General features: G+C 45.0%; 1 protein-coding gene across 1 annotated transcript in view; it reads left to right on the top strand.

Moving 5' to 3' along the window:
- The window catches only part of piezo1 (piezo-type mechanosensitive ion channel component 1), a 125,774-nt gene that overhangs the window by 46,769 nt on the left and 59,901 nt on the right, over positions 1 to 19,104 (top strand). The window contains exon 2 of the mRNA XM_017458497.3: positions 2,570 to 2,665. Within this exon, the coding sequence (XP_017313986.1) occupies positions 2,570 to 2,665 (96 nt within the window). The remainder of the gene's footprint in view (positions 1 to 2,569; positions 2,666 to 19,104) is intronic.

The raw sequence follows: 19,104 nt of genomic DNA, 5'->3' as shown, positions 1-19,104 counted from the left end.
CAGTAGTCGGTCAGTAGTCGGTCAGTAGTCATTCAGTAGTCGGTCAGTAGTCGGTCAGTAGTCATTCAGTAGTAATTCGGTTGTAATTCAGTAGTCAATCAGTAGTCATTGAGCAACTTAAGTTGTTTGGATTTTCTTTCCTTCTTATCGCCCATCATTAAGTTCTGGGATTTGTTCGATTGCACTCTTTGTTTTCCGACCCCACTCATTATAACATGCACTCGCATTACATCAGAAATCCTATTAAAAAAGCCACTGATTGAATAAATGAAACAACCGAGTAAATATAGGCTATTTCAAGCATTATAATAAAAGTATCTTTTTTTTTTTTGCAGTGGTGCTTTTATGGTCATGTGTTTGTATCCCATAAACCACAATGTGGAAGCTGTAATCAATCAGAAGAATGCAATCTCGCTATTTTATGGGAAACCTTGTTGCTTTGACCTACTTTTCTCGTCACTGATGCCAAGCTTACGATCACAGAAATGAACATAAAATCAAGGAAACTGTTCGCAGGAGCTCGGAATTGTTCAAAATTACCGCAGGTTTTCTGCAGATTTGGCCCAGGACGCGCCATGCGACGTCATCACAACGCGCCATGCGCCGTCATCACAACGCGCCATGCGACGTCATCACAACGCGCCATGCGACGTCATCACAACGCGCCATGCGACGTCATCACAACGCGCCATGCGACGTCATCACAACGCGCCATGCGACGTCATCACAACGCGCCATGCAACACCATCACAACGCGCCATGCGCCGTCATCACAACGCGCCATGCGACGTCATCACAACGCGCCATGCGACGTCATCACAACGCGCCATGCAACACCATCACAACGCGCCATGCGCCGTCATCACAACGCGCCATGCGCCGTCATCACAACGCGCCATGCGACGTCATCACAACGCGCATTCAGCCAAAGCCCCCTTTGATTCATGTGTATGGAACATGAGTACACCTAAATGGTCTCATTTACTGTACCAACACTGCGAAAAACAATTGCAGTCTCGCAGACTCGAGTAGTTTTCCGCAAGAAAAAAGCACAAAATACGCCGCAAGTTGCATCTGAAATTTTGAAAAAAGCCCCAGCGAAATCAAGTTGGTTTTTTTTTTGGCCGCAACAATCGCACACACACAAAAAAAATCTGAGAAATCCTGTACGGACTGACTTGATTCGATGTGTCGTCTTTAAGTTAAGCCAAACTCCAAACAGCTTCCTATTCACTCGGTATTCTCACTCTATCAGGTACAGCAGAATAATGAATGATGAATAGCGGAGGGCCATCCGTTCTCTGACTGTTTTACCTTCACAGATAAATAACGTTAGTAAGTGGAAGCAGTGTTAGCTACGAACAAACTAGGACTCGCTAGTTTACGGTTTACCAGATGAAGTTATACAATAAAATAAAAATGTGTGTACGTACCTGTCCACACACAACCAGAGTGTTTATCGGTGTTCTTGTCACTTTAATTTCTCCAACAAATCCCGCCTTGAAGTAGGACCAAGGCTTTTCTATGCCTTCAGGCTTTGCTCAGTGTATTTCCCTGGCCAAGATATCAGGTACATATAAATGTCGGGAAAACTGATTTCTGGCCACATGCCAATGTCCACGGACCACAGGTTCTTGGGCAAGCTGTAAGGGTCACTGTTGAGTCCAACTGCTTTTAATTTAAGCTGATAATCGTTAGTTATTCTAGCGTTTCTGTTATTCTAGCTTCCCTTGTTAAAACCAGCCATTTTGCTGGATGTTTTGCCGCTCAGTCCGGTCCGGGGGCGTGTTCCGGCAGGAAAGTGACGTCAGTGCACACCCTCTATAGGTTCAACACCAACTAAGATTCAGCCACGTGGCTGTTTTTTGAATTTCCAATTTATTTAAATAAACATTATCCTGAATGGCGCTTCAGAAAAAGTGTTCGCCCTATTATCAGGAGCTCGTAAGCGAGCTCGAATTGCGTCAGTGACACAGCCTTGTGTGGCCCGGAGTCTTCGAGAGTGTAATTTGCGTCGCTGCCGGTGTGGGACAGACGGCATCGATCTCTCCCCTGTGATTCAGAGCGACGCTCGCTAATTGTGTCCGTGTATGCGGAAGAGGACGGTTAGCGCGTTCCTCCGTGTGCGTAGCTGAGTGGCGTCTCGCGTCTGGCTTCACCTGTCTTGGAGGAGACACGTGCTCGAGTTCACTGTCCTTGGTTGGGAGCTGTCATGTGATGGGATGGGTAAGTGGGAATAAGTAAATGACCCACCCACTCAAATGAAGAGAAAACGGAAAGAAACCTCTAAATGCCCAGTAGGACCCCTGTAGGGCAGACAAGTGACCGCCTCATACACATTTTAATGTCATTCTTCACTTCATGTCCGGCCAAAGAAAATCTGTCAGCAAATTTCACGTAGTATTTTGCCTTTCAATGACTAAACCGTTGGGTGGTTACCAGTTTGCAGTGTTAGCATGTTAGTTAAACTTTTCCTTTAACTTCATGGCAGATGTGTTCTATCTATTTGTTCAGAATGTTGTCTCACCAACTCTCTCTCTCTCTCTCTCTCTCTCTTTTATCTCCCCAGCTTGTCTGTTTCGCTACAACGCCCTTTCATTAGTCTACCTTCTGTACCTGCTTCTGCTGCCATGGTTCACCTGGCCCAACAAACACACAGCACAAGGTAAGAATAACGAAAACCCTTACACTTCTCACACTCTCTCAGACATGAAGAGAAATGAAGGCTGTATCCCAAACCTAGCCATCAAAAGAACTTGGGTCGGGTTCGATGTCTTTTAGACCACGTCGTATGCTGCATTTATTCCCTAAAATCACTGGGCTGTATGAAGCAACGCAGACACCCGTGATGTCGATCTGTACGCCATCAAAGTCCAGATCGCACCCAGAGAGTCTGCTGCCTCCGTGCTGTCGGACGAAACGCAGTTAACCAGCTGAAATGAGTGTTGAGCGTTATTAAAGTGTTGGCAAATTTGTAACAGAGTGGTAACTGTAGTGACTGTCCCATTCCCTTCACGTCTCATTTACACTCTCACCTGCACGCACACTTCAGGAGGATCCCCAAGCATGGGAAAGTCTTTCTGGGCCAGGCGTGTAACCTGGCCCGGGCATCGGGGACTCTAGTCCTGAAGATTTTTTTTTTCTTTAGCCCTAATATTAATTCTCCACTCGGAGCTGTTTGTCACTACGTGACTGAACGGCGGTAGAAGAAGACGGCGGTGCTGTAATTTTATATCTTCAGCGAACAGAGGCGAGACCAATCAGACAGGGTTTACAGGAAAATACGTGGAAATACCCGCGTCTTATTGGCTGACGGTCTCTCACTTCTACCGAACGCTAGCTCACACAGTCAGTTAGTGTGAGGGGAAACGGATATACTCTGGGTTTTTTAACGTTACTGTTTCAGGGGTTGAAACCGATGCTGAGCAGGAAAACAAGGTGTGTAAATATCTATACGAGTTCCAAGTTACATGAACACGACATGAGCGGAGCATAAGGACAGATAACGTACTTTACATGGCTCTGTAGCAGCTAAACCCATACACTGATAGCTTAGTTGTGCTTCCTCTTGACTAGCGACACCAAACTAGCCTGTAGTCTCGTGTTCGATATGTCGGCCGTGTTATATCTGTGTCACAGCGAGAACCCAGTGACTTTGTCCAGTTTTCACATTTTATAAGCAGTTAGGCGTCACACGCAAGGAAAAGGAAATAATTCAACAGTATACACAGAAGAACGCTTTTAAACGTTTCGTTTTTAACGCAGAAGAATCTGGGCTCAGCCACGCATGATTAACAGTCCAGCTAACGCCGCTGTTCTGGGCTCCAGAAAAATGTGATGATTGTTTTGCTGATAACAGAGCTGAACGGGGGAGGATAAAAAGAAGCTTTTATGTGTATGGCTATTATTAAACGACTGTAACTTTCTGGGGAAATTGAAGATCCGATGCTCAGTAATGAACAGGCGGTTAAGGGCTTGTTTAATCTGTGTGGTCCTCCGTGGAGTCGTCCTGCTTGGCGAGGGTCCGAAGTGGTGCTGACAGGATTTCATGTAGCGTTTTGTTACACAACAGGCTGATAAGTAGCAGGTGATAACTGGAGCGACTTCCTACTTTGACTGATGTGAACGGATGTGCGGGCAAAAAAAAAAACCCCAGATGAAGGTCAGGCCTGAGCGCCTCGGCTTCCTATTAAACAGCGAATGTTGGTTTATGTCGAGGCTGATATCAGAGCCATAAGAAACAACACATCCATCCGAAAGTCCTAAAAAAATGTGTGGTTTTTTTTTAATAGTTTAAGAACTGACGTTTGAAAAAGTCTGAATTCCCGCCAGTGAAGCATTAAACTGATATTAGCTATAGGGATCAAATGCAGCACTTGTTTCCTTTTTTCAGCCTTGTTGTTGTTAGCATTAAGATGTGAAATAAATGTCCCAGTATGTCTTAATAACAGGACACCATCAAGAGGAAAAAGGTACTGTACAGGTGCCCCGAGGTAGGAATGGCGAAGACCGCAAATGTTCCGGAACGCAACACAACTATACAGTACGACACGGCCAGGCCGAGTCGAGGCAGAGACTCGAATCGGGTCAGCGGGGTGACGAGCACGATGGCGGCGACGGTGGTATTTTCATACTCGGGTTCCTTTCAACACACTTAGCACTGCTTGACTTTATAGTATACAGTAATAAAACCGGAACGATTTATAATCTCGCTTTCCGGTGTCTTCTAGAAGAGGACAGGCTCCCTATCGAGTCTGCTTCCTCTCAAGGTTTCTTCCTCGTGTCGGCTCAGGATGTTATTTCTTTCTTTCTTTTCTTGGCTTGATCATCAGGGATCAATTTAAAAACCTGAAATTTCTATCTTTATTTCTGTAAATCGGCCGGGTGGCAATGTCTGTTGTTAAAAGCGCTATTTAAAGCAAATTGAAGACACTCTGTTGGAGCTGAGGGAGCTGGACGAAGTAAAGGACTAAAGCTCTGCTGCATCGCCGTCTTCAGCTGGAGATGGAACCAGTGCCGATTCTCACTGACGCCGCCGGCAGCGGGGAGTCGCAAATGTCGGTAATGTAGCAAAACAGACCAGCATGCCAATGAAAGCAGTTTAAACCGGAACATGGAATTTCATTACGTGAAGTCTTGCGCACGTTTGAAGTTCATGAGTCACAGTGAAGACGGAGTGGTCAGAGCGCAGGATCGCCCCGAATGCTTCTTCGGTTGTACCTCTGTGGAACACTTACAGGTTCTATGTAGACCTACAGCGTTCCCAACTGTTTAGGAGGCTAGGAAGCCTGAATTCTTCACCGAACCCTTATATGAAAACATAACTCTCCTTTTTTTAAAAAAAATAAATAAATAAATAAATAGGTGCTTGAGTGTCCCTGGAGCCGTTAGCGGTTAAAGGCTTTGCCCGCTGGTTTTACACCGTTGCTCCTCCGATCGCAGATTCCCCGGCCCCTGCAACTCGTTGCCACTTTCTGGACACTGGTGCAGGTTCTTCACCACTGAGCTGCTTAGAGATAATGGCACTGACTTAAGTGAATGAAGGATTCAAGGATTTTTATTGTCATTCCAACACACGTACATGAGCTGGAACGAAATGAATTTACCAAAGGTCCGGTTAAAACCACTCACAAGTAATAACAGCTAACCCACTTGTAAATAAATAAACGCAAATACCCAATCATACACACGAGAAATTAGCAGCAGACATGGAAAAAATGTTCCGTTTATCAGTTTATGAAGCTCAGGGTGGTGACGTCATGCCGCCTGGCAGCGTTAGTTTTCTTCTCTTTTCATTTTTGTTATTCAGCTTACTGTAGCGTTGTCCAGTTAAGTTTAAAAAAAAAAAAAAAAAATCCATTATGCAGTTCTTCCATTTCTAGAGTAAAGATTAAATCTCTGTGGTTCCCTTGAGTAACTTCTGATAATCTCTTCCAGACGATGTTCGATTCCCGCTGGATCCACGACAGATTGTGATTGTCTACCAGAGTGAGGAAGACTATAAATAGACTAGAAGAAGAAGTCTTTATTCGTCACATATACATTACAGCACAGTGAAATCATTAGGAAGCAGGGGTCAGAGCGCAGGGTCAGCCCCGATACGGCGTCTGGAGCAGGTTCGGTTAAGGGTTGCGCCGGAACCAAGAACAGAACTTGTACTCGGGTCCGCACGTGTTCAGGAAGTAACCTGCGCGTGTGTTTTAGCCAATGACGACGTCATTATTTTCCACAACACACGTGTACTGTGAGTGGCAGAGGATTTTGTAGGACAGAGAGGAGATCCACTGCCGCCGCGCGTACCGCAGTCTCTGCCGAGTTCTGGGCTCGCTGAAATAATACCGATGTAGACCCGCACCGCCCGGCACCCGTATCGTATACGGCCTGGAGGCCCACATCCATAGTGCCATGCAACCTAATAGGGATTTCTTACAAAATAACCAAACCAGTGTTTTTAAACGTTTATAGAAATATTACATCAAAACAGCGGCATTAAGCCATTAATACCTTCTTATGAAACATCGTTTAAAGTCTTCAAGCAATTATTCAAGACAAACTAATAAAATAATAACAAAAGACAAGAAATTAATCGTAATAATATTTTATTTTATTTATTTATATATATATTTTTTAAAGTACCAATAATATCATAAAAAAGTCTTTCCAGTCAGTCTGGTGTCTAACGGCTGAAGTAAACATTCAGAAATGGAAAAGAATGCAGTCAAATGTAAAATAAAGCCACTTAAAGTGCTCCTCGTCTTCATCTTTGATGCATATAGTACTGCATTATAAATGATTAAATAAAGATGACGGACGTGTCCGTCCGAGACAAGTGAGTTGTACTCGCGTTTGTCGTTATCCTACACCGTACGGAATCGCAGCAGCAGCCGGCAGGTCTGTAATCCCTGGGAATCCATTTTTTCCGCGTGTTATACGTACAAATCACCTCTGTTTATATAAAAGCGCTTATAAAAAAGACCATTTTTAGGGAGGGGGTAGAGATATTTGGAAAAGTTCTTTCATGAAACTGCATGTTTTTGTGGTTTTCATTAAACTCTCAGGCATACAAGCTGAAGCTGTAATATATATACTGTAATTATCCATAGAGTAGGGTCCTATATACATAGAAAACCCCCGTGCAGTGGGGGTACCGGAAACCAGACTATGGGGGGTGGAGGGGGAGCAGTCTAGTCCCAGTGTGAAAGCCACCTTAATCACCAGTTAAAACGTGCATTGCAGAAGTGTTGTTTTTGTAGCAGAAAACTTTTCAACATAAAGGTTGCAGCCACACTGGTGACGTATATTTATTTTTCCTCCACCCAAAAAGACACCAGGCGAATCAGCTTGCAGTGATTCATATCGTTTGTCATTTATTCGTAGTTCATAGGTTTCATGGTCTTTATAAAGACCGGGTTGGGTAAAAATTACACCAGCATTCTAAGTGGCTTAATATCGCTAAGTGGCTAAGTGGCTTTATACTCGTGTAATGTAGCAGCACCAGACAGAGCCTTCTGCTCAGGCAGGACAGGTTTATGTAGATAAATCTTTACAAGGTATAAATAATTTTAAAAAAAACCCCAAAACAATTGGACACAGGTCAGGGAGATGTTTGTATTCGTGCTCATGGCTTTTTAACCGGTAGCTGCTCCTGCTCAGAGGGGCTGTATTTATTCTCGAGAAAACGTTGCTTCAATTTCGCAAGACAAACTTTCCAGCAGGTTTCTAATCAAAGACGAATAAACAGTGCTGGGGATCTCATATCTGACAGCAACTATTTTCCATATCCCGGTCTCTGGCATGTCTGTGGTCAAGGTTAGCACACTGAGTTACGCCTGTGTAGAACAATGGGGATTTAATGGCTCTACACACACACACACACACACACACACACTCGCGCTCTCTCTCTCTCTCTCTCTCTCTCTCTCTCTCTCTCTCTCTCTCTGCATATTTAAGTGTACATAGAGTTCTCAAATGTTTTTATTTATACATTTTTTTTTTTGTCTGCAGTATCTCGTATCTGTCATGGTCAGGGGATGCAATGAAGCTTATCATTTCCTGTAGTGTGGGAGTATAGTACAATCAGAAGTTCCACTTGCTTCCTACTGTTGAAAAATACAGCAGGAGTGGACAAATCAGGAGCCCGGACACGCGGGACACGCAGATTTCATGTCCGGGGTATTCGTTTTTTCATTCAGAGTTTCCTGTCGGACAAGTAGGTTCAACACTTCGGTTTAAAACACTGTTCTTCATTGATTTTCACAAAGCATTTGGTATTTAGCCATGTTGATGGTTTCATATTGTAAGTGCTGTAAGTATAGTGTGTGCTGCTTGCTGCACTACACAGTGCCCAAGTCTTCTGCATATTTGACGTCTTTCCAACAGTCTCCGTGTGATGTCGAGATCCATCTTTTCACACTGAGGACGACCGAGGGACTCGTACACGACTATTACAAAAGGTGCGAACATTCACTGACGCTCCAGAAGATAACACGATACATTAAGAGCCAGGGGGGTGTAAACTTTTGAACAGGATGATTGGTATAAACTGTTTTTTGTTTAAAGTTCTTTTTTCCATTTAGTCCTGCCCTGCAGAAACTATATAAGATATTTTCATGTTTGCCAGAAGACAAAATAATAACGATTTATACCGATCATCCTGCTCAAAAGTTTGCACCCCCCTGCCTCTTAATGTAGCGTGTTATCTTCTTGCGCGTCAGTGAATGTTCGCACCTTTTGTAATAGTCGTGTACGAGTCCCTCAGTCGTCCTCAGTGTGAAAAGATGGATCTCGACATCATATAGAGACTGCTGGAAAGAGGTCAAATATGCAGAAGATGCTGGAAAAGTACAGAACGTGCAGGACCTGGAGGATTTCTCTGAAGAACAGCGGGCAGTTTAACTGCTCAGGACGAACAAGGGACTCGTGAACAACTCTCACAGAACATAAACACAGTCGCTGATCATCCAGGATTAAGAACCAAGCGTATGTGAACTTTTGAACTGTGTAAATTCAGTGCTAGTGTGCTGGAGCTCTTACTTGCCCAGTGGGCTGGTTAATAAATGTATGACTTGTTCACACCTGTACTGTACAGAGGGGGAAAAGAAAAGCACTTAAAATAGATCTGGATTGAAATCTGCAATAATATCGTGGTCTCGTATTAAAACCTGGTAACAGACTAACCAATATAAGGAAGGGGAACGCCTCCAGAACACGAGCTCATTGGCACGTTGGGGACCGTTTGGGATTGTATAGCTTTGTGGACGAATTTCTGACACTTCGCGAATTCCGTATAGGGAATAAGGTTCGAGTCGTCAGCCACAGTTTACTGAAAGATGCCAGAGAATTAAAGCGAAAACAAAACAAAACACGATGGCTTTTTAATTAAAACCAGGTTGCTGGTTTCCCCGCTCTGAATTAGCTGCTCTCACTGTGGCCCGGGAATGCTAGCTGAGCAGCTGTGTGCAGTCAGGAGCTCCGAGTGAAGAGACGCGTCAGGGAACGTTAAGCTGCACCAATCGAGCGTTCCCGAGCTTTCTCCGATGTGGAAAATATAGATCACTTCTCCAGAACTCGTGCCAGCGATGCATTCGAGTCCGATTAAGTAAGGGTCACTCGTCGTTTCCTCTTCGGAGAAACGGAGGAAAATGTCTTATTGATTGCTTTCCTCTGACCTTTTTGACAAAACAACGAACAAACAATGAACATGTGTGTTTTTATGTTCTTGTAGAGAATCCAGCTGATATTAGTCAAGCGTCTGAGGAAGAGTGCTGGTCCAAATGCTAATGAAAGCTAATGAGTTGCTTATGATGAAGAGCTTTGGGAGATGTTGACGTTGATGTTGACGGGACTCCAGGTTTATTTACCACAAGTTTCCAATCGGCACTGAATTTCACCAGATCCGAGACGACCTTTTCGAATCCTGACCATGAACGCGGTTGTTGGCTGTAGTGGAAACTACTTTTAGAGTTAACACGAGCCGGTTCTCAATTCTAACGGACGTGCGTTCAGGTGAAGACCGGTCTTGCCAGGCTACCTTGGAAGAACGAACTCGGAAGGACAGGAGGACGTAGGACGCATCTTTTTTGCGAGAATTGAGATGTGCCGCGAGCTTCCTGTCGCGCGACGGACACGTTTCTAGTAGTGGGGCGCGACGGACACGTTTCTAGTAGTGGGACGCGACGGACACGTTTCTAGTAGTGGGGTGCGACGGACACGTTTCTAGTAGTGGGGCGCGACGGACACGTCTCTAGTAGTGGGACGCGACGGACACGTTTCTAGTAGTGGGACGCGACGGACACGTTTCTAGTAGTGGGGCGCGACGGACACGTTTCTAGTAGTGGGGCGCGACGGACACGTTTCTAGTAGTGGGGCGCGACGGACACGTTTCTAGTAGTGGGGCGCGACGGACACGTTTCTAGTAGTGGGGCGCGACGGACACGTTTCTAGTAGTGGGGCGCGACGTCGTCTCTTCGGTGCTCCATAAGTAATACGCTACAGCTGGTTAATACACGCACTGTTAACTGGCTGATTAACCCACAGGTCATTACGCATGTTTTGATGCAGTAAGCTCTCCGTTTGCAACCGCGAGCTTACGTTAACGAATAACTGAGCTAACGAGTTGCACGTTCCCTCGTATAAAGCTCAATAATAATATAATCTCAGTCGAAATCATCTATCGAAATCTTTTTTTAAAAATTTTTTTTTAGATGCATGTTTAGATTATTGTCGTTCAAACCAACCCTAGGTATGGGTCAGGCTTCCGTCATATACTATTGTTCCGTCATGAAATCTACAAGCCTCTTCTTTACTACGTAAACCAACAACAGTAATAATGGTTTACTGAAATAACAGCTGAGCCTACATAGGACCGGGCGATATGACACAAATATCATATCACGATACTCGAGGACATTTCTACGACGCACGGTGCGCACCGAGACGTACAATTTAGCTGACCGACTGTCCGCAAAACGGTAGTGAGATAAACGCGACAAAAAAAAAGTCAATCTGAGTCTGACGCCGATTTTCTTTAATGTCGACGAAAACACCGAAGACGAAGTGAAAAACAATCGGCGTCAAGTCAGCGGCATCCAATCAGTACCTTTTAATTTGTGATTATTACAACTGGATTGTTAAATACATCACCATAGCGACGATATCGCATAAAAGCGTACCGCGTAATCGTTTATCACGATATCAATATTATATCGATATATCGCCCAGCCCTAAGCCTACATACATGTCCAAACAGCCTTCGATGCAAAAATACATTGACTCCATAGACGCATTGTCAAGAATCTGATACGCTTTGTGTATCCTGGCTTTTCTCTGGAAGTCAAATCTGTGCTCTGTTCGCATAATGAGCGGCGAATACAGGAGTCGGCGCGTAAACATTTACCGTACCTGCAGGAAAAGAACGTCTTGTCCAGCGTGTTCACCGATGAGCCGCCCGGGTTCATCCCCATCGTCTCCGCAGCCCGGCGTCGTCTTCTGCCTTTCCCGCGCTCGTCGTCCCGTCTGTTTCACGGCTCGGATTCTGTTTCACGCAGTGTCCGCTAAAGAGCGCGCTCCGGATCGGCGCGACGCTACGTGACGGCGCGTGAGATCTCGTGCTTTCGGTATCCGCGTCCTGACGTTGACTCGGCGACGCCCTGCCGAAGCAGGACGAGCCGGCGTATCGGAACCGCGATACTTTCAGATTTTTTTCTTGGCACAGATTTTGGGTTGTACACATCTGGCTGTCAGGAACAGCTGTGAGCGATGCAGCGAGGAGGCTGGAACGCAGAAACGAGTCGGAAAGGAACGCGGCGGTTTCGCCCAGATTTTGAGCTGTCCACAGAGCGTGGTCTCGTGTTTCTCGATGTTTTCTTTAATAGCAGGCGGTGAGTGATCGGGACGGTTAATCGCTGCGGTCTCTCTCTTTTCTCTTCGCACATCACGAGGAGATCGTGGGGTAAATAACCCAATCACTAAAGAGTCACTAAATACCACACGCCAGCGTTCATCAGCTGGCAGATGGCATGATATTTCAGCGGACCGAACCGAGTGATTGAATAAATACTGTAGCAGAGTGGATATACTTACGGGGGGGGGACTGTCCGTCATTTGATTGATAGTTTTCTAAACGTGAACCGCTTGTGTTGGCAGGTCCACTGCGGTTTATCCAAACACACGCATCTGTGTCCATCAGTCCCGCCGGGATTTTGTGAATCGAGCAAACTCTGCAGTATTCGGAGAAGCGTGCAATTTTCCTAAATCACCGCAGGGTTTTCCGCAGATCTGGGCCGAGACGATTCAGCCAAAGCCCTCTCCGATTCACGCGCGGCGAACACGAGTACAGCTGAACGGTCACGTTTAGCAACAGATCAAACGTGGAAGAGCGTGCAGAACAATTTCATGCAGTTGCAAATTTCGCGACTTCAAGTAGTTTCCGGCAACAAACGACGACAAAAAAAAGCAGAAAGAACGAAAAGAGTCGCATCGCGAATTTTGAAAATTGCGAACGAACACGGAAAAACTCCTCGAGAAATCCGGTACGGACCGGTCAGTGAGTTATCTGAAGGCGGCTCATCGGACCAGAGGATCGCTGTGGGGCTATCGGGTATTTTAACAGGTGATGAAAGAAAACAGGATCTCTGCCAGTTGTTTTGTTCATCATTGTTAGAGGTCAAGTATTAAAAGGTCATTTTCGCCACAGTTTAGTCACGTTCGTTGTTTATTTGTTCTGTGTGTGCAAAGAATTTTCTGTCACTGGACCGTTTATTTGAGTCGCTATACACTGTACGTATCACTTTGATCTCAAACGTCCGGACCTGGACGTAGAGCCGCGTAACAGCGTTCGCAAACCATTAGAGCTAGAGTGGTTCATCAGGAAACAGATGTTTACGTAACATCTGACCAGTATCCCCCTCTGTTCTCGTCCACTGGTATGCGAGTGGGCCGAGACCCCCCCCCCCCCACACACACACACACACACACACACAGAGTTAGTGTGGGACTTGGGGAAAGAAGAGGATAGAGGCTGAGCTCTCCTGGGTCTGTCTGTCATCAACCGTCGCCCCTTCCCGGGAAGTGGCGTGTTACCCGGTTCTGATATTTCAGAAGAAGAAAGAAACGGCCGTTGCTCTCACACCAACGCAGACATTCATACCAGGAGGAAATCCCTGGAGCACAGAGAGAGCGTGCGAGATCCACGCACACAGGGCGCAGGCAGGATTCAAACCCCCAGCTCCGGGTCGTGGGCGAGTCTGGAGACTATCCCGAGGGACTTGTGGCAAAAGGCAAGGGACTCCCTGGATGGCAGGACACAATCACACACACGCTATGTACAATTTGGAAACGCCAGTGAGCCTACAACACGTGTTTTTGAACTGGAGGAGGAGACCCCCGAAGCACGGGGAGAACATACAGGGTAGAGGCGGGATTCGAACCCCCAACCCCGGAGGTGCGAGGCAAACATGCTAACCTCTAACCCACCGTGAACCCAACCCCAACTCCATGGCGGATATTTTCCGTGATATTCCGTCACATTCCCTCCGATGATCGTTTTGTGGGTTGTTTTGTTTGTTTGTTTGTTTGTGTTTGTTTTAAAGATTACCCTGTGGTGTATTGTTTGTAAAATCCCATTGATCCTCTCTGACCTACCCAGAGTCGCACTGCTGTAGAACCGTACATATTAAACACGTTCAAGCTTTGCGACGCGACCTCTGCAGTGCGTTGCGAGTGTAGAGTTCTCATAAATTGGTCAGGAGCAACGTGAAAACGTGCGATGATGCTTGGTGGGGGAAAGAAAAAAATCGGAGAAAACCATCACCATACCTCTCGTGTGTTTCCCACGGGTATAGAAAATATCTATGACGTGTAATCAGTACGTATGACGAAGGTTTAGATTCATTACTTAAGCGTAATCTATATGTATAATCGATGTTTAGAAGCATGGTCTAAATCCAGAGAACACTTCCTGATCAGGGAATATTCTAGATGAATTCTGTGTCTTACTGCACCACAGGTGTTCTTCTGCATCAGCCGGCACTTTTCTGCACAGCAGTGAATGGGCGTTAGATATTCGCTTCTGTGAGTAAATGACCTTGAGGCCGGACACCGATTAAGGAGTCAGGAGAGGGGCCTCGTAAGGGGGTAGATATCAACCAGGACAACAGATGGAGACAGACAGATGCTCGTTAAGGCCTAAGAAGTGAGTGTTGGTCAAGGTGAGGACTCTGAGTTAAAAAAAAAAAAAAAGAAACCTTGTCCTCAAGAAAAACAACCAACCGCACATGCTCCACAAATTTAAGATAACGTATAGACGTGAGTATTTAATTGTGGCGCAGAAGATTGGTCTGTTTTTTAACGAGGAAAGGCAGAACCCCGCCTACGATGAGTACTCGGTGAAGGAAAGTGTAATTAAAAAGTGCCGTGTGTTTGCGTATTTCAGCCCTCCTGCAGTCTGTCTCACTTTATTGTTTCAATAAAGTTTATTTACTTTTCGACATCCACTAACTCTCGGGCTCTGAAGTTTTTTGACTCGGGTGGGAAAGATCGTTTTCCTCGACAGGTGAACCCGGGTTAGACGTGCTGATCGGTGATTTAACCGCAGGAAAAAAACAAGTAGTAGGAGCAGGGAGGATTATCGGTTTACTCGTCTGTTTGAGGAGTAACGCGCGTCCCTACAGGGCTCGCTGTGTCGGCGCTCGGCGCTCGGCCGGTTCTCCCCGTATGAGCTCTGCTCGTGGAAACACCCAGCGTTTTATTCTGGATCCTGGAAAAACAAACACGTTATGCAGGATACCCGGCTGAATTACAGCCATTCAGTTACCTTACTGCAAGTGAACATAGCTGTTTTCCTGTTCCTCGCTAGAACCCGTGAGCGAAAACATCTCGAGTTACTCTCCTGGGCGAGTATTTCGTCTGTAAGGCAGTGAGACTGTCATTAAATCTTACGATACTTCATGTTTTGATACTTAAAAAAAGGCCTGTTTTTGGGATGTGAGATTCCAAATGCACAGTGGAAGGAATTAAACCTCAGAAATCCTTTGTGTGTGTGTGTGTGTGTGTGTGTGGCTGTCAGTGTCCTGTGTCCTGCGTAAACCCAACACCCTGTGTGCTGTGGCTTCTTGTTATTCTTTCCACCGAGTCTGGGCAGCATTCTCTCACCCCCTCACATCACTACAGAAGTGCACTCGTGTCAGGTGCAGCCTTGTTAAAACAATGTTCACAGCCCTGTTTTATGGAAAGTCTCCCAAAGCAAATATTGTCGTCTGGGGCGATATTTCAGATTCCCGGTGCAGATGAAACGTGAAGTCAGGCCGATCGGCTCGCGGCGCGTGTAACGAAAGAGGTCTCCGGTGAACGCGTCACCGAACAGGAACGCGGTCGGGACGCGGGAAAGACGAATAAAGGGCAGGAAAGCCTTTCAGGACGAGTTACGGAGCGGCTAAGAATTAGCCCTGACCCATACAGACACACACACACACACACACACACACACACACTCACTCCGAGTCAGAGCACTGAGGAAATTCCATCAGAGCAAACGCGAGTGACATCTAGCCGCAGCCTCGTACACGAGTGGAACCCTCTCCAAACTCACGAGGGTATGGGATGGGATTTGAACGTGACAACCTTCCGGTCATGTACACAGTCCCCGCTGTGTCCTGGAGAGACGAGTACGCAAATACACGTGTCTCGTGTGTCAGGAGATTCATGTCTGGGGAAACGCAGTCGATCAGATGCGGGTCGTATTAAAAACAACAATAGTACAGCGCCGCTTGAAGGTTTGTTCTAGATTTCTGCATAAATACGACCTAAAACATCATCCGGAGTACTAAAAGGAGATAAAGAGAACCTAATGAAACAAACGGGACAATAATATTATACTCGGTCATTTATTTATCGAGGAAATTGATCGAATATGACGTATCTGTGAGTGGCGAAAGTATATGAACCTTTGCATTCAGTATCTGGTGTGACCCCCTTGTGCAGGAATAACTGCGACTAAACGTTCGGGGTAATGTTGATCAGTCCTGCACATCGGCTTGGAGGAATTTCAGCCCGTTCCTCAGTACAGAAAAGCTTCAACTCTGGGATGTTGGTGGGTTTCCTCACATGAACTGCTTGCTTCAGGTCCTTCCACAGCATTTCTATCGGATTAAGGTCAGGACTTTGACTCGGCCATTCCAAAACATCAACTTTATTCTTCTTTAACCATTCTTTGGTAGAACGACTCATAAATGGTGTGCACTTTTATCCAAAGCGCTTTACACATTCACACTCACACACCAATGGTAGCAGAGCTGCCATGCAAGGTGCTCACTTGCCATCGGGAGCAACTTGGGGTTCAGTGTCTTGCCCTTCGGCATGTGGAGTCACGTGGACTTGTGTGCTTAGGGTCGTTGTCTTGCTGCATGACCCACTTTCTCTTGAGATTCAGTTCACAGACAGAATTCATTGTCACATGACACTACCAGCACCATGATTGACAGATGAGATAAGGTTCTTATGCTGGAATGCAGTGTTTTCCTTCCTTCTCTTTGATGGTACTACTTGGTTACTTGGGAGAGGGAAAACTCGATAGAACATAATCAGATAATATTAAAAACAACAATACTAGTAATACAAATCTAATCCGATCTTACAAAGATCTTTTTTTCCGTGTCCTCATAGGCAGAATCTCATCTGTTTGTCGGACTGGAGCGCAGCTGTTAAAGTTCCATGCTAATGACAGTGTAGTGGAATGATACTGTAAGTTCCTTTTGAACGAGACCCTAAGCCTCATCTGCTCTATAAGTCTTCCTGACGTGTAACCAACCGTCTGGCATAATGTAGACTGTGTTTACTAATCAGAGGCCACATCCAGGACTGCCTCATATTGGACCTGTAAAAGCTTTATTGTAGACTTGTTAATTTTATTACCTTAGTGCAGCGTAGCACCATGTTCCCTCTCGTCTCTTAAAATAGGGTCCAGCCGCCGGGTCCAGAACACGCCGGTAATTACTCCAGCAGTGCGCAATTAGCCGTGTGGGGTAGCAGTGCCAAAGTTAGCACGCATTCGTTTCAGTTTTGCAAAATGAATACTGCAGGAGGGAGAAGCAGTGGGCGATGAGAGAGACATCTTTATTTTGTCTGAAATTAGCCAATGAGCTTTCAGTAACCCCACACTGACTCACAGCACAGGGACCGTGAAATGGAAATCTAGAAGTCGTGTTACGGAAACGCTTATAAATTCTTACATTAAATCATGATCTGTATTTCTAAGAGTTTCAAAAGCATCGTCGTTACCGACGCGAAAACACCCGCCAGGTGTGTGTGTGTGTGTGTGTGTGTGTGTGTGTGTGTGTGTGAGATAAAATGACGAGTTATGTTAGAGCTGCTAATTAAAAGTGCATAGTGTGGTTGCTAAAGTAGCTGTTTGGACGTTAGCCCATTACTCTATTATCTAATGGCTCAAACTTTTATAAAAAAAAAAAAATAAATAAAAAAAATAAGAAAAGCCAAAAGTTTTCTGTTTGGTTAAAGTTAGGTTTAGATGTGGACATATCCCTAATTTCTCCATCTGGGGATTAATAAAGTATTATCTTATTATCAAAATAATAAGGACAGTAAGACAAGTGTGTGTGTATGTGTGTGTGTGTGTGTGTGTTCAGTTGAACAGTTATGAGATCAAGAAACGAAACATGAGAGTTCTTCGAGTGTAACTTTTACAGGTCGACCATGGATTTTACCGATAACTAACTTGGGAAATCGATACTGAATGATAACACTCAAAGTAAAATATTGCTGAACTTCATCACAAAAATAAACAGCACTGGGTGTACCATGAAATTGTACTGTACTTTTTAAAACTATATAAATCTTAATATATTAACTATTAATAAATATACAAGCGACTAAAAGATCTACGTCCGATCTGAACCAAAAAGTAACATTCCAAATAACAAATGGAGGCATCTAGAATGAATCACAAAAACACTTCAAATAACACAACAAAATTTGCCAGCGATGGTTTTAATTTCGCCTCTAGAGGCCGCTCTCGTACCGTATGACGACAGCTTATGTAACGGTAGCTTCATGGTTGTCCGTGAACATGCTAACATTAGTGTGTGCAGCCCTTCCTCAGTGCATAGGCTGAAAACTTGATGCGAGGAAGATTCGACAGATGAGATAAAACATGGAATAAAATATTGTGGCGAGTCTATTCTTCTTCCATTTGTGCGAGATTTGGGCTGAACCTTGACCGTGTCCACCTGACTAACGCTAAGTTATCAAAGTTTTATAGTGATGTAGATGCCCCTGTGACACGGCTGCACATTAACATACGTCTTGGTCGTGCCTCCTTCTGCACAAGTATTGGACTGAAATTTTCTAAACCATCTCAGAAAGTACAAATCTCCTGTCAGAACCCGCCGCCATCATGGCCCTTTGCTGTTATCGAGATATGAAGCAGACTTCATAGCCATTCGAACCCTCATTGCTAGACCACTAATTCTGTTACGTTGGAAACTGCCTGCCCCTCCCATGTGGTGTCTGTGCATTCGAGAAATTGTACGCATTCGTTACAGTTTAAGGGGCTCCTGATCCTCATTTCAGGAAATTTGGAGGCCTTTAACCGGCCGCTCCCGCGGAAAATTTGACCAGTCCTGCTTCCACATTTCTCTAATGAACATAGTTCGTTCTGTTTCCCAAAATATAAACAAATTAGCAGTTGAACCCTAAAGATGAACGGCTGAATGCCGTAAACGTTCTACACGAGCATTTCATTGTGCTCTCATGTTAATGCATGTGGCCTTTCTTTTTACTGTGACCTTCAACACGTGTTTATAAGCATATTCACATGAAATTAGATTTTCTTTTTATTCGAAACAATACTTTTACAATACATGCAGGTGTACAGTGCCGTGACAAAGTATTTGCCTGATTTCTTGTGTTTCTGAATAGCTCACAGTAAATAGTTTCAGATCTTCAAACGAAATACAACATAATACGAAGGCAACCCGAGTAAACACACAATACGGTTTTTATTATTATTGTTTATTTTTATTGAAGAAAAAATCAGTTGTCCAAGACTTATCACCAATGTGAAAAACTAACTGCCCCTTAAAATTAAAATCT

This window comes from Ictalurus punctatus, chromosome 27 (assembly GCF_001660625.3).
Source record: "Ictalurus punctatus breed USDA103 chromosome 27, Coco_2.0, whole genome shotgun sequence".
Lineage (NCBI taxonomy): Eukaryota > Metazoa > Chordata > Actinopteri > Siluriformes > Ictaluridae > Ictalurus > Ictalurus punctatus.
Note: the sequence above shows the minus strand (reverse complement) of the source record. Positions and strands in the feature narration are given on the sequence as shown.